The sequence below is a fragment of the Ischnura elegans genome, chromosome X, assembly GCF_921293095.1.
Source record: "Ischnura elegans chromosome X, ioIscEleg1.1, whole genome shotgun sequence".
NCBI lineage: Eukaryota > Metazoa > Arthropoda > Insecta > Odonata > Coenagrionidae > Ischnura > Ischnura elegans.
The window spans coordinates 44,212,893-44,228,941 of NC_060259.1; the positions used below are offsets into that span (position 1 = coordinate 44,212,893).

The 16,049-nt window shown below is 40.1% G+C and overlaps 1 protein-coding gene across 2 annotated transcripts in view; it reads left to right on the forward strand.

Annotated features, from left to right (window-relative positions):
* LOC124171392 overlaps positions 1–16,049 on the forward strand; it is a 156,610-nt gene that overhangs the window by 87,972 nt on the left and 52,589 nt on the right. For both annotated transcript variants that reach the window (XM_046550563.1, XM_046550564.1), the window contains exon 2: positions 8,691–10,281. In XM_046550563.1, coding sequence (XP_046406519.1) covers positions 8,691–10,281 — 1,591 coding nt within the window. The remainder of the gene's footprint in view (positions 1–8,690; positions 10,282–16,049) is intronic.

A 16,049-nucleotide genomic window follows, 5' to 3' on the forward strand; every position in this document is an offset into this window, starting at 1 on the left:
ATAGATTAGATATTCGGAAAGGTTTGAAAACTCTAGGGAGAGAAAAATATGTTCATTTCAGAGGATGCTGCGGTGGTGCAGTGGCCATTTTCGCCGTGAAGGCGACGCCATCGGTTGCTAGGGAACGCCGCACACGCTCGTAGGATTATATTTGTAATGAGATGCTATTTCTTCTACTATCATATGAAAGAATTTTGCTGCAACGACCTTGATCTGCAGTGAATTATAGATATTACTTTCCTCTCTCATGACAGTCCTAGGATTGTTTACCAGTGATGATAATGATCCGTAGGACGGCCTTAACACATTATAACCAAATGTTGCTTCTAAGTAACATCAAAAATGCATAGATTTTCAGCTCTATTCAGGATAGATTTAAACTACGGGTTCTTATGTGTTGTATATTTTAATGTCTAAATTTGTAGCTGCCACAATAATTTTGATTCAGTGGAAAAGTTTCGTCGGCTGGGACGTTATACAGTAATCCCCTCGGCGCCTTGCGTTGAGTGCAAGCTTAGGTCGACTCCAGGTTTCCTCCAGCTTTTCTTACCCTCGACAATACAACCACACCTAATAGCCACTACAAATAACCCACCAGCTTGATAAGTCTCTCTGGCAAGACGAAGGGGACTGCCCAGGGGAGGCCCAATCCCATCCCATAGAAGGCTGATTTCTGTCGCCACTTCGGTCGCCTTCATACACACGTCAGATTGTGCAAGGGCATGCCCAGTGTAAAACGGCCTTTTGAATAGAATGCTTTGACTGCCGTATGATAAAACGAGGTCAAGCTATGCAAAATGAATATTATCTGGATCAAATTACCTCAATTTTTTGCTGAGGAGACTGTTTCTCAGAGGATGTTGCTACTAGCTAGTTTTAAGCTTTGTCAGAAGAGTTACATCTACCAAACGAGAATCATAAGACTACATGTTTCCACTTGCCCACTTGCTTACTTGCAACTCTGGGTAAGCATCTCTTGGAAACTGCACTTGCACTTTTTAGCTCTCATCTACGTCAGGGAAAAGTTCAATGAAGTGGTTTTAGCATTCGCAAGTGGGGACTATATCTCTGAAATGACTAATTCTCTGCTAGAACTTGATGATTACCCGAAGTCAGCCAGTAATTGTTTCAGGTTATATATATAGAAGCTGACGAGAAATGGAATGCGCTGGTTGCAAAAATGGGTGTGAAAAATGGGAGGGTGGACGTGATATTTTATTTTCATCGGCGAGGTACTTAGGATCAATACTTCGACGGAAAGTACGACTGAAAGTCATCTGAGGATGATTTTCCTCATTTAATCATGGAACTGGGAAGTTAAAGTTGGATTTTGGCATCTTGTGGCTTTGGGTGTGTTTTTCGAAAAGAATGGGTCGCTAAAGTTATTGGAAACATCGCTTTTTTGAGGGTTGTTTATTATGAAAATAAAATGTGTTTCACTAAAAAAAAAGCTTTATTTGAGTTTCTGGGCACGAAAGTCAAATATCTCAAAATACAGCGAAAGAGAAAATGTATTTTCTTTGAGACTATGATCTTCTGCAAGCCTTTTCTAAATAATCATAAGGCTATGAAAGAGCTTGCCCGCATTTAAGCTTTTCAGCATTTATATATTTTGCAAATAAATAGGTACTTGAGATATACGAAGCGCTGATAATTTCATTCGTGTTTTATTTTTCCCAGATTTTATTTTCATAATAAACAACCCTCAAAAAAGCGATGTTTTCAATTACTTTAGAGACCCATTCTTTTCGAAAGAACGTACCCAATGCCTCAATATGCCCAAATCTAACTAATTCAGTATTGGCAATCACTAAGAAATACATGCAGGACCATCAAATCCAAAAAAAGACAAACCTTCTCGTAATTCTTTACTAGCAGACAATAAAGAAGATAATGCAGGTCATATTATCGAGAAAAAGATATCACGGAAAAGGTGTAGGTAATGTAATACGCACAATTCATATTTTTGGGTAAAATGTGATGTGCCCTAATATCCAAATAATTTTCATAAATAAAAGGGTTATATTATGGTATGAACGGTTACTTAATGATTTTAAATACTAAATAATGCGCTTCTATGTGTTTAAAAATTAAACAATGGAAAAGAAAAAAATTTAGTTTTTCACGTTATGTTAACCGAAGTACCCACATTCCGCCAAAGGTGCGAAAACGCACCATTATTTTTCTGGTATAAATAAATTTTTTAGAGCCTCAAATTTTTCAAAATTTCTTTTCTAGTATCTATTAAGACTAAATATGATGATAAATTTAAAAATTTCTACCGAATATTAGCCTTGGCCGTTAATGGGTTAAACTTGGCGTCCCAATCCCCTCTATGGTTCCGGAGTTGTAATGGTCTGACCTGAAGTTAAGCGTCTTTCGGCGAGTTGGTTGGGTTTCGCGGTTATGCTAACGAGAGCGGTGATTGTACGACTCTGAGAGCTGGTATCTTCGTCTGTGAAATGCTACTTATGTTATAAGGATTTGTGAGAAATATTTTTACAAGTTGGAACTCTCTAACAGCACTGCAATGGAAGCCTCACCTTTTATATTCTTATGATCAACGAATATATCGAATTGCCTACAAATTTTATTATAATGGCCTACTACACGTGTTTCGATTGTTACACAATTATCATCAGGTATGTATAAAATTTTGTGTGGTTTAAATCTTCAGTAATCACGTAGTTTTTGTGGTTTATAAAATATTTGATGATGATTATGTAACGATCGAAACTCTTGTGGCGAGCTGTTTATTAAATTTGTGGGCAATACGATATATTTATTGATCATTAGATATATTGTTCCACTTAATCTCTCCGCAATAAGTTGTCTTCATTTCATAGTCTTGTCTTTTTCCCCTCTGTTTAGCCAACCATTAGGCCGTGGGCAAGAATGGTATGGGTAGCCATCGAATTATCCGCATTTTTTGAGCCATACTTTTGCCTTTTATTCTCGATGTATGTCGTCTATGGTAGAATAACTTATTTTACACTTTACGTGCGCGAAAAGCATTTTTTTAATGTGCTTCGTTATGGACCTCACTTATCAAGGAGATCCATTCCCCCTTTCGCTAGTTCGTATTTTGTAATTTTTCGTGTCTTTAAAACTTCAGTAATCAGAGTGAAAATATCTTGATTTACAAAATGCACTATTGCGGAAATTAAAGTCTAAAAAATTTCTGTGGTATGAATGTAGAAAAATTTCCTCTGAGAAAACACTGGGGTAAAATTTTTAAATTCTAAGTACAGGGATTTGCTTACAATTCGACTTTAGGTACTAATGAAATTTCAATATGGCACCTTTAGTTTTGAGTGAATTTTAAGTCTTTGGTTTTTATCTCTGCATTTATTCAGGGTTTATTCCGCGTCAGCTTTTTTGTGGACCTTCGACCTGACGACGCTGGCAGGATAGCCAGCGAAACTGTTGTCCACAAACAAGCTGACGCGGAAGAAAACCCTGAAGAAACGCAGAGATCAAACCATCGCCGTGGAAATCTTTGGTTTTAGTTTACTCAGCTGTTTTAGGTAAATTCAGTGTCTTTTTAGATTGATTTAATTCTTCTTAAACTTAGTGTGCAAAGCACGCGCTCACTGGAAGCTTTTATTCAATTTCTCTTTCACTTACACTGGAAAAGTATAAATTGATCTATGTAAAGTCTGATTCTTTCCCGGCGAGAAATAGTAGTGAAGATTTCTCAGGTCTTGCACCGGGGAAGGTCCTCCATACCTTCTTTCAACGTTTCGACGAGCAACTCGACCATTGTCTTCGGGGATTCAGTAATCCAAGTAATCTCGAATTCCTAAATCCGTGAAGACGATGGGCGAGTTACTACTTTTTGAAACGTTTGAAGGAGATATGGAGGACCTTATCCAGTGCAAAACCCGAGAAATATTCACTGCCATACATTGGTCCCTTCCACTACTGAAATGTCATTTCTTTTTCGCATGCCAAACGGTATAATATTTCATGCTGTGAGAAGATGGTTAAGCCGCACCGACTCATGTGTGTATTGTACGGTCTGAAAAGCCCAAATTATGAAGGCATGTAGCTGTCGTTCCGTGCATCTTTTAGCAGTGCTGGACCCACTGGAAGGATTCACGGAATCGAGCACGGCATTTGAGGAATTCGAGAAAGGGTGTAGCGATAGGAAAATGTCGGTCGATTTTTGGCTATCTTATTGGGTGACTTCGATGATAACTTTTGTGTTTATAATATCAAGAGGATATTTTATTTCCATATAATTAAACACCAAAGAAAAAGAGCAGTGAGAATTTTCATAAACTTTACATTATAAATTTTTATACTAAAAAGAAATTTATAAATATTTCAGTGGCTGTTTTTTTTCCACTTTCCATTTGAATGTTTTGCATGGGGTTTTGAATGCCTGCTGTTAATTTCGATTGAATATTTTATTTCCATTAAATTTAATTATCGCAAAGAGGGAGAAGTGTTAGGATTTTTAAGAAAACTATTCATTAGTATTTCATTTGCTAACTATTTTAAATTCTAATAGACGACCACCGAAGCGCTAGACATGGGGACGGTTTTAATATGTCTAGTTAACGATAACCAAGAGATGATATAGTCTTTATCTTTTTGACGTGTTTGAAAGTTGTGGTTAGCTTCTGTATAAGATTAGACTTAAAGCTAATGAAAAAATTCAGCCAGCACTAGATAAAGTTGAAAGCTGTATCATCTTATGGATAGGGATAACTAGCCATCGTAAGTTGAAAAATCGAGTTTGGAGTTTCATAGGAAATTAAGGTATAATTAGGTGTTAGCCGAAATTTATATCAATGATGATTTGATATAACTTTTCAATGCTATTCCTCGCAATCACAAAAATTACACTGCAAAATATTGGAAAAAAGTGAATCGCATTGCACCCATCACCGCTGAGCTGCGGACATATTTGAAAACCGATTGAAATGCGACCGAAGTGGCAACAGAAATTAGCCTTCTATGGGATGGAATTGGGCCTCCTATATATAGTCCCCTTGGACTCGGCAAATGCTTGGGCGTTTGCTTACGAAATGTTTTGCTCGAGCCTTTAACTAGTAGGAGCGTTCATAGGAGTGAGGAAAGTGAGTTACGATATCTCGGGCGGTCAGGCGAGTATGGCGGTACTCGAGGATTCCTAGGGCCGTATTTCAGAACGTGACTCAATCATGAGTCCTCACCCTACCTCGGCGGTCCAGATCTCATACTCCAGTCGAGTTTGAGTTAGAGCAGATATTTTGAAACTAACTTCAGCTCAATGTACTTGAGCTTGATTAACTGTTGTAACATTAACAAAATTATACACGTACCGTAACTTTTCATTGATTGGCTGCTGCTCATTTTAAAACGGTTAAAATTCGATTTTCTCTTTCAATCGAAATCGAATTCGTTTGTGGTAGCGTTTGCTAAATAATGCTTGTTCCCAAACTATTTTCATTCGTGGTCTCCTGCTCATTTTATAATCGTTAAAACTCTATTTTAAATTTAAATCGAAATCGATGTTGACTGTGGTAGAATGTACAAAATAATGCGCGTATCCAAACTATTTTCATTCATGGTCTCTTGCTCATTTTGAAACTGTAAAAACTCGATTTTCGATTTCAATCGAAATCGATTTTTCCATCGCTACACGGCGGGTGTGCGGTGTCGTCTCCGTCCCTAACCGAAATCCACTCTCGTTCAGCGAATCGTGCTCGCAGTAATGCTATGCGACCCAAAACGGAAAGTCGTTAATAAATTATCTATTCATGCAGTTATTCCACTCGGGCCGTCGCTTGAGTGTTCCCGGAAATTGTTTCGTATAACGGAGCCACGCGCAGGAATGGAAGAACTCCCCGGGGTTAGCACTGTTTTCAAACAGGCGACGCCAGGAGATCCTTTTAAATGCGAGGCAAAATTTGGTGGCAAATCAGAGTGACCTTCTCTCTCTCTCTCGCATTTTTCGTATTTGTCGCTACGCAATAGTGCGTCTACCGTTCGAGAATAGAAATGCACCCATTCCAATCTGTCACCTTACTCATAAAAAATGAACTTTAACGACCCGAACCGTGTCCGACCTTGGAGTGGTGAGGTTTCTTTCGCCAAGAAATAAAATATTTGATGGAAATTTTTACGTTCAAATGGATGTAAATCAGCTTAAAATATTATGCTCAAGGGTTCCATCTCGGTGACCGATGGAGCTGAAGATAAGCTGACATTAACAGGTGCTTTAACCTGCTGGTAAGCTTGTCAAACCGTTTTAGATTCAGGTATCGATTTCCTTTTTATAGCGTGTCTCTGCATTTAATCTTTACGTTTTATGAGCTGAATTATAAAAAAATAAGTCTTTGCCGTTAAAAATAATACGTTTGAAATATTTTCTCGGCCACGAAGAATTCATATTCGTAATCAACGCAGAATGATAGGTAGGGTTCTGGGAATGTATGAGATAGTTAACATCTGAATGTAGGTATTGCGTATTTAAAGGACTCGATTTTTGGCCACATACGGCAATAATTTAAATTAAGAGCATATGAGCATCGTAATAAATTCAACTATGTGTAAAGAGTGGCATTTAAACTACTCTCGTAGAATTTAAAATTTCATAGAATTGTTACCAAAAGCGGCGCAAGCGCAAACCTTAAGTCTCTAGTGGTTCTGCACGCAGTGATTACGGTTTCGCTACGAAGTATTGCATCAATTTTGAAGGAACATAAATATTTAAGGTAATAACATCGATTTTAATTTTTTCTGCAAAATTAATATCACTGCCATTGACATTTGTGTAATTATCACTGCCAATGAAATTTCTCCGCCGAAGGAATTGAAGATTAGATTATTAGAGATTGTATTATTCACTTTATCACCACCATTTTTGCCGGTAGAATTTTCTGATTGAGATTTTTATGCCCTATATTTTCGTTAAGATGTTTTGAAGTGGTTAGTCGCCAACTTTGAATCAATGATCTCGATATATTTGATGCCGAAAAATTTTAAACGACTAATCAATCCTTATTTGCATTTACGCAATTGCCACCGAAAAAATTGACGGCACCAAAAATGGCCTAACCGTTTTTATTACATTAGTTACCGGTACTAAGGTATCTATGGGCCAAAAAAAACAAAAAATAAATATCTGTAGAAATAAATTAAGAAAACTCGTGCAATACAAATATGGTAGAATATGCACGGATCCCAACAATCGTAAAAGAGTATTGAAGTACTCGTGGTGTCTATATATCTTACCGTTTGATATCTCGTACGTTTCCGCCACACGTTTTGTACGTTCTTGGAAATATCATCTGGCGGCGTGGTAATGGCTCGAGTCGTTTTCTCCCTCAAACCTTACTTGCCGCTTCATACTCGCAGATCTCAGGCTTGGCTCTGCTTCTTTATTACACCATGATCGTCTTGCTCTGAAGAAGAGGAGCGTTCGGTATGACCATGAGGAGGAGGGGTCCTGGGTTCGAATGAACCAATGGGAAGGCAGGGAAGAGACAGAGGATATATACCGGGGCTCTAGTGGAGTGCTACAGTCTTACGCTGCGGCGCAAACAGTGCAGTTGTTCTCAAATGCTGTCGACGCCAATACTTCGGACTCTTCTAATATATCCAGCCGTCTCCGTTCTTATAATGTTTTGAAGACCTCGGTGAATAGTGATAAAATGGTAGGAAAAGTGTTTTTGTATTACCTCGCTTGAACCGTTAAATGCGATGTACATCAAAATCCGTGTAATCCAAATAAAATTGCGGGAAATAGATTTTCAAATTTTTCTCGTACATATTTCCCTACTGGGGGCATTTAACAAAAAATAGCTAGTTTACCATTTAAAAAAAAATTTTATGGCTTGCGAAAATCATAATAAAATAGTAAATTGTTAAGGTCGTGCTAAGTAAAATTTCTCTTGAATTTAGTACACACGAAAAAATGTATTTTATCCATTACATTTTATTAGTACGATTAGACATTGCAATATTTCCACTGACTGAGTTTTATTATGACACAACGCGTTACGTCGTTACAAACAACATTATCAAGTGTGACCACGCGTAGTGTCATAATAAAACTCAGTGGAAATATTGCAATATCTTATTGTACTAATATTAAGAACTTCCACCATATCGTGCCTCACATCATACAAGATAAATTTTATTGCAGTTGGTTAAACAAGTAGTTTTTTTATCTCGTTTCTGGAAATGAAAAATATATTGATTCAATGTTGTATAAGGGCACCATCGGGTCAAGGGAATATCAAGTTAATATTTTACTACGTAAAATGAATTCGATTATTTTTAGACTATAATTTTGTTAGCAATTGTTCTCTATGAAAATGGAGATGGAATTACTTCCTTGCTGCTGGTTGCTAAGTCATCGAGCATGAATGTCTCTACTACTATCGGATGTTTCCCTAGGAATCACTAATTAAAAGTCCTTTAGAATACATCGAAATGAACACTTGCAATTATCCACGATTATGAAATTTATTACGAACTAGTTTTCAATGTTGCTGCATAATCTTAAATATGCAGTAACATTGAAACTTAGGTCGTAAAAATTTTATAATCGCGGACAATTACGTGTTTTATCAATGAGGAAAAATTCCACTCCATCACGCTTGAATCTTTGGATTTAATTCCATTAGAATTCGTAAAGGTTATTGGAAGGATAGTCATGCAAGTTCTTACCTTGACGTTTTCCTCTCTTTCAGGCGGAGTTGTCGGTGCAGGGAGACGACTTCACGCGGCAGATATGGCACATGTACGCCACGTTTGAGGAGTTCATCGACACGCACACCAAGTCGCCGGACAAGGGAGGCGAGGGCGCCCACGCCGTCGACTCGAGCGAGGATGAGCGCCGCGGCGACATGAAGGCCCAAGCGCCCGACGCCGACGCCGCCATGGCAGCCGGACCCCCTGGACCCTCCGCACCATCGGACGCTGCTCCCTCCGTGGGCCGCGACTTCCCCTTCACAGCCGGCGGCGGTGGCACCACCAAGTACGGCAGCTCCAAGGACGATCTTAGCCTGCTGTACAGGAAGCCCCACCACCGATGCCGGTACCGGAGGAGCCGAAAGCGTGTGGACATAGCCAATCCCCTCCTGGAGACTATCAGTGCCATTCAGGACCTTTGTGAATCGGACGAGTACGGAGAGTCAGTGCCATGCTATCGCTCGCAGCGACCCCACGCCCGGGGTTACCTTGAGGGAGACAAAGACTCGATAGGATACGCAGGTTCCAATTCCATCGACTCGGGCTACAAAAGCTCGTGCCCGACGCCCGATCTCTCGGACACAAATTACTACGGTCAGGAAGGAGGGAACAAGCGGGGCTCGATCGCTAGTCAGGGAAGTCCGAAGCCGCGCATCCCGATGGGGACGAAAGTGATGAACAGACACTCGCACCCCCAGTGTCCAACCAGAGGGATCGCTGGAGCCGGCGGCATGCTGGGATTGGTCTCCTCGGGTGGCGCCGGATGCGATTCGGGAATGCTCAGGCTGGGAGAGACCTCTTACTATGACGTAGATTTGGACCACCTCATGTACCTCCGACAGTCCATTCTCAGTGCAATGCAAAGGTATGAGCGCGTGGCGGACGAAGCGGGTAAACAACGAAGTTGTGCGCGAGGCCTGCAGGAAGGTCACTCGGCGTCACCGACTGCACCATCGTTTCCCGCCTTGGGCACGGCAGCGCGGCAGAGGTCGAAAAGTCCACTGGAACTGGGATTCAGGCCTCGCAGCGCGAGCGCCAGTTCTCGGACCGGAAGCAGTCCCGGGTCTCCCAAAAGGTCCTCGTCCGGATATCGGTCAGCCAGCCCCGGGGGAACAGGATCGAGTCCTCTGGCACAAAGACGTAGCCTCAGTCCGTTGTGTTCCGGGAGAGGAGTTCCTCTTTCTAACATTAGAACTGAGAGTTCACCAGTTCATGGCCGAGCGAGTTATCCGGCCTCGCGGACTCATAGTCCATGCTATAGTAGCGCAAGTAATGGTAGTGGAAAAAGTTCACCTGGTTATCAAAGAGGTATTGCATGCCGTCTGGGTAGCCACAGACTGGAAATGGTTGGTTCAGCCCCGATGAAAGGATTGGGTGCCGTTCCTAGATCTCTGATGTCAGCTCCAGTACCTCGGTCTATCGGTATTTCTCCTGACGAGCCGACGCTAGAGGAAGATATAGACACTCTTCTGTATGGACACAGTGAGTTTCGTGAATTGGACAACCGTGAGGAGTTTCCTTGCAGCTACGTGACCATGATCGAGGACAAGTATCGTCGGAGCAGTTTAGCACGCGTCAAAAAGCTCAGAGGTAAGGGTGTAATTTTTTTCCTTCTAGAGCTTAATTTCACGTGATCTTTCGACCTAATTGACCAAAATCTCGCTTTTCATCCACAGTTGTTGCTATTTTATTCTCTCCACCTCAACAAGAAGCTATGATTGCTTCATTCAAATGCACTTTGCTTGTTGCTTCTCAGGTTCCTGCGGCCTTCATGTATGTACTTTGCTTGCTTAATTTAAGGTATCTTTAAGGCCCTTTTCGTGGAATTCCGATTAAAATTTAATGAGGGTGATTCGTTCTTCGACAATAACTCCTGAAATCGTGGCTGTCGATAACATCACCACTCACTGATTGCCATTTACTTTAGGTAGGGAGGCAGGAGAGAGGACTACTGTGGTCTCGGTTTCTTAGTTGAGTATTTTATTTTCCCATTTATATGCTTCCGTGAGCCACACTGTTTGAAAGAGATATTTTTGGAGCTGAATATAATATTAAATCGTGAAAATAATTTTTACGATGTGAATGTAGGACTAAATTCGTGAGACCGATCTTCCTAAAGGGATTTTGATCCGCGGGAATTGAAGCAGAATGGGAAATTATGAGAAATATAGTCCCACTGTAATGAGAATCGTGTCTTGTTCTCAGGTTGGCGATCTGAATGGGGCTCAAAAGCTATTGCAGCCCGAAACGAAAGTTTCGTCTAGGCACTCTGTAGAATGACAATTAGTGGGAGAGTGTTGGTGTTGAAGATTAAGTGTACATTCGAATCCTGTTTGAGATGCCAAGGTCATAACTGTGTTATAAGGTAGGACCTACTTCCTACTGATGAATGCATGGTTATTGTTTTTTGAAAATATTTCTTGCTTTTCAATTTCTATAATTGTGTAATGCGTTCTGATGTCTCGTCGTGTTCGTTTTACCCCTACCGATTCTAAAATCGTTTTTTACTCAGTGTTCGTAGATGCCACCAAGAGATGCATGTTTATCTTAAGGTGATAAATATTTTCATTACCGTTCGTTAATATCAATTTACATGAATGGATTGTTCTTTCTGGCATGGAATTTCCCGTAATTCGAGTTTTAGTAGTTTGTAGTTGAACGGGCTAATGTTTTCTGAATGAACTATGTAATTGAATGTTTGTTTGTTTAAATTATGCCCCCAGGATTTGTGAAGGGTATTCGGTATTAGAATTCCTGAATGTTTTTATCAAAAACTACCCTGTGATTTTGTTTTAAAAATAATGAAATCTACCTCAATGAAACGTTTTTTTATTGGATTTCTTGATAAGCTTCACGTAAAGGAACCTGTTGTCTGTGATATATTTCTAATCATATTTTTTCTTAAAAACTGATGAACTGCAGTCCTATAGAGTGATAGTAGACTAATATGCGTTTCATCAAGTGAAAAAATAATCTGAGCTTCTTAGGAGAATTTGGAAGGATGGCAGTTTAATTACTACTTTTAACACTTCAGTCACTCGATACCCACGCCTATCTTACCGTAACGGTATTAGAAGTACCCATCCGCCGCTTTCGAATATTCATCTGGAGTCCTTGAATTAACGATCAAGTCTATGGATAGCAACATAGGCGGAATTAGGGGGGACACGGGGGCACGCCAGACGCTTAAAAAATAGAAAAGATTTTTAATTCGGTTATCATTACGTTCGTTTTATTTTGTGTATTACGGAGCCTCAAGCATTTAATTTAATATTAGTAACTATCATATCAAAAGAAAGAGAATATTTTACACAGTAATAGCTGTATTTTGTTTTTAATCTCAAATATGAGGAGAACTAGCGAACCCTTGTCCCCCCCAGAAAAAATCCTGTATCCGCCCCTGGATAGCCTTGGAAAAATCAAATAGTGCCAGTGATCGAAGCATTCGTCCGTTGTTCGATTCCCGGTCCTGTTTAATTTTTCTCGAGGCATTTTCTGCCGATGCCTGAGCAAGGATTTCGGCATTATTGGCAGTGTTTCAGTGGCTACGGCAGTATTTGTAACTATTCCTGCTCCATAAAATATTCACGCTCCTTTCCCATTCAAAACTCGTTGTAAATATTGAACTTTCACAGACTAGAATCATACATTGGTGATTAAGGAGGTTTTATTGGTTTATAAAATTTATTTTATTCGCCGAGACATTTTTTAAATTGATGTGAGATAAGCTGGCATATAGTCAGATTTCTTCGGCGATAAAATCATCATTGCTTTCTGGGTAATTCTCTTGCCATCTTAACCTCATCCTGTTCGATTCATCTCATTAGAAACCCCATGATTTCGTGTATGAGCCTTATTTTCTTTCACTTTTCCTAGGTTACCCGATCCCTACTTGAATTTTGAGTGAGGGCACTTCAAGTGCAACACTCCGTCCGTCGGATGGGATGTTAAGCCGTGGTCCCCTTGGCGCCTTTCGTTAAGAGCTGGCTAGTGCCGACGTCGTGTTTCTCTCCTCCCATCCCTCATGGCCCTCAAGGGCTTGCTTGAGCAGGGGAAAGCTGAGGGTCACCTCCTCCAAATACCAAACCTGATATTCTTTCGCGCCTTTCCCTGCTCAAGCTCTGTCATCGCTGCCCCTCGCCTCTACCTATTTGCTTTACAACAACATGTCCTCCTTGTTCAATGCCATGCATTTCTTCGTTTTTCATATTTTCCGACCAGTGGAAACGCAATGTTGCCGCATGCACATTGGAAGCGACTTAAGCGAAGTCTCTTTCTTTCCCCTCAAATTCTCTGGTCCTTGCCCCGTCGACTGAAGTAAGTTCTCTCTTCCAAGTCCTCGCATCAGTTATGCGTAGAAAACACTTCTATAAATATGCAAACACAAGTTTTAATTGCGTATAAATGACGTCGTAACGCCTCATCCTCTACGGATTTAGAACTCAACACAAATTTGAAATAACCACTGAATTTAATTAAACGACCGGACTTGCATTTCACTTGTGCGGTAAATTTGTTTCCCTCCAACAACCTTTTCAACATTGTCTGATTCCCTCAACAACCTTAACAACAACAAAATCCCACAATACGATATCTAACATCAAATTCTTCAAATAAAATAAAGATATGAACACTTGGATTCAAACCCTGATACGCCAGCTTTCCGACGTCTGAATAATAAACAGATTCTACATTACATTTACTAATTAAAATATCAAATAACTGCTTTTCCCTACGTTACCATCACCCCAAATATAAAATTTATTTTTCTTGTCCTTTCATAATTTTATAGGTTAACAGAAATAAAGTTTATGAGTGACTAATGTCTTGTAGCGAGGGCGTTTGGCCAACCGAAATTTATTTATATTGGCCCCTGAGATGCTCAGTGTATGCGGATCAATGTAAATTTATATAATTTTTTATATTATTGAGTCAAACTAATCCCTTGTATTTTACTGTCTAAGCGTGAGCTTTTCCACTAGAGTATTGGTAATAAAATAAAATATTGGAAAAAGCTCTAGCTTTTGGAATTTACTCATTATTTTCCGAGCGCAGTCCCTTTGGGCATTACTTTACGGGCATTACTTGCTAACTTCTTTCTTGCTAATTTCAATCCATTACGAAGTCTTGGAGCCATTGTAGTTTGCGCCCCTTTGTTACCGGTCCCGGAATGCATTTTCAGCGGTTGTCTGGTTTATAATGAAATACCATATATTTGCGAGTGCTTTCAGGGTAATTTAAATTCAATCTTTTTCTCGGGAAACCCGGCTCATAATAGAGTTAGAGGTTTATTTACTTGATTCTGTCGTCGTATTCTAAAAATAATGAGCTCCTCGCAGCCAATTGGCCGCCTTGCACCAACATTATCGCGAAGACAATTTCCTGTCTTCGCATGCCCATTTAGTGAGTTTAAGAATGATATTTTCCGTTAGTCGTACCAATCTTCGCGTAGACCATGGAAAATGAAATTAAGAGACGAAGCTGTCATTACCGATGTATTAATATCAGTTTTCAAAGAGAAACGATGCCAAATTTAAATATAGCCGCTAGCATCTGATAAGGTTGTAGCCCAAGGGAAAGGACACCGCACATGAGGTGCGAAATAGCAATGAAGCGATAGACGCGAAGGTTTAAACCTATTAGGCTAGGACAAGATACTGCGAGGACAGGATACGGGATATGGGGACTCGAACTTAATCTGAGAAAATGCACGGCGGTAAATTTCTTGCGGGGTTCGTCAAACTATAACCACGTTTAGGCTATGGATGGTATTAACATAAAGGCAAAGGACGAAGTGAAGTACCTGGGAGTTACGATAAATTTGAGCCAATCTTTGGAAAACATATTAAGAATATTTGTGGTAGAGCCCTGAAGAAGTTGGGATTTGTCAAGCGTATTGTGGGAAGATTTTCTGATGAGAAAGTAAAAGAAAGGTAGGTACTATTTCCCACTCGTCCAACCACTCCTTGAATATGCTGCGAGCATATGGGATCCAATGCAAAAAGACTTATTCCATGAATTTAATGAAATACAAAAGAAAGATGCGCGATTCTGCAAAAACTATTGCGGGCGTACAGAAAACTTTACCTTGATGTAAAGCAAATTAGGAAGGGAACCGCTAGAGACTCAGAGACTGCCCGCTAGGCTTAGGTTTCTTGGACAATTGAAAATGGATATCTTTACGAGCGACACGGAGAGCATCGCCTTAGAGCCCCACTATATTTCCAGGTCTGACAGAAGCGATTAATTAAGAGAGATGTCTTGCCGAACGGATGGATATGAGAATTATTTTTTCCCCTGAACCACAAAAGGACTTCAATGAATGCTAGCCGTTATTTAATTTGAGCAGTTGCTTTTAGTATGTAAACGGTTGTGTCTTAACATCCCTTGCCACACGTCTTTTAGGCGGCTTGCGGGGTAGTTTGTAGATGTAGATGATACTGCGCGGAGAGATGAAGACGAGGTCGCGGATGGACTAACTGGCAAGGTGATACATAAAGCCTTGATGATGTAGGGTTGTAGGTTATGTGGAATAGAGGGGAAAGAAAGCAGATATATGATATGGAGTATTTTGACTGTCGCTACTGGAAGAGCACAAAAGGCAGACGTATATAACTCCAGATATATCCGCCAGACAGTTTGATAGGAAGAAGGCGGGATAGCGGATGCACGACAAAAACACTATAATCGGAAAACATGAGGATATGCGATCACTAAACGGTCCGAGAATTTATAGGCCTGCACTAAAAATGCGATGAAAACAGTAATTCTTCATAACTTATACGTACTCGAAATCGATATGTTTTCGAGACGGAAAGTAAAACGCACTTGAAGAAAGCTGTAAATACATTATAGGACACGAAGTCATCGATAAAAGCATTAAGATTTCCATCTGTTTTGAAGTCAATCGATCACCCATTTTTCAAGGTGTCACTGCCTTCGTCGTGCACGTAAGATCATCATTAAAGAGGCTTGAACATGACTGTTTTCGCTCTCCCCTTGAAGAGCAGCATCCATACCAGCTACCGAATCCGGGGCGTTATTGGCTGTCATCCTCGGGTAGCACATAAAAATAAGAAGTTAGATAGTCCAGCGTATTTGAGTTCAGAGTTAAACATTTAAAATTATCATTCCTTTCATAGGATTTTGTTCTTTCCCGGCGTATGATACAGGTGAATTCTTCTCGGGCTTTCTACCGAGTGAGTTGTTTTATTATTAGTTTTCAAAAGGAAATGTTGCCAAATTTATTTATTTCCGATAGCATATGATACTTTAGAATGTCATTTATGATTTTGGAAGGCAATTCAGTTCTTTGCCTAAAAAATGCCCAACTACCCAACGTTGGGTGCACCAAATAA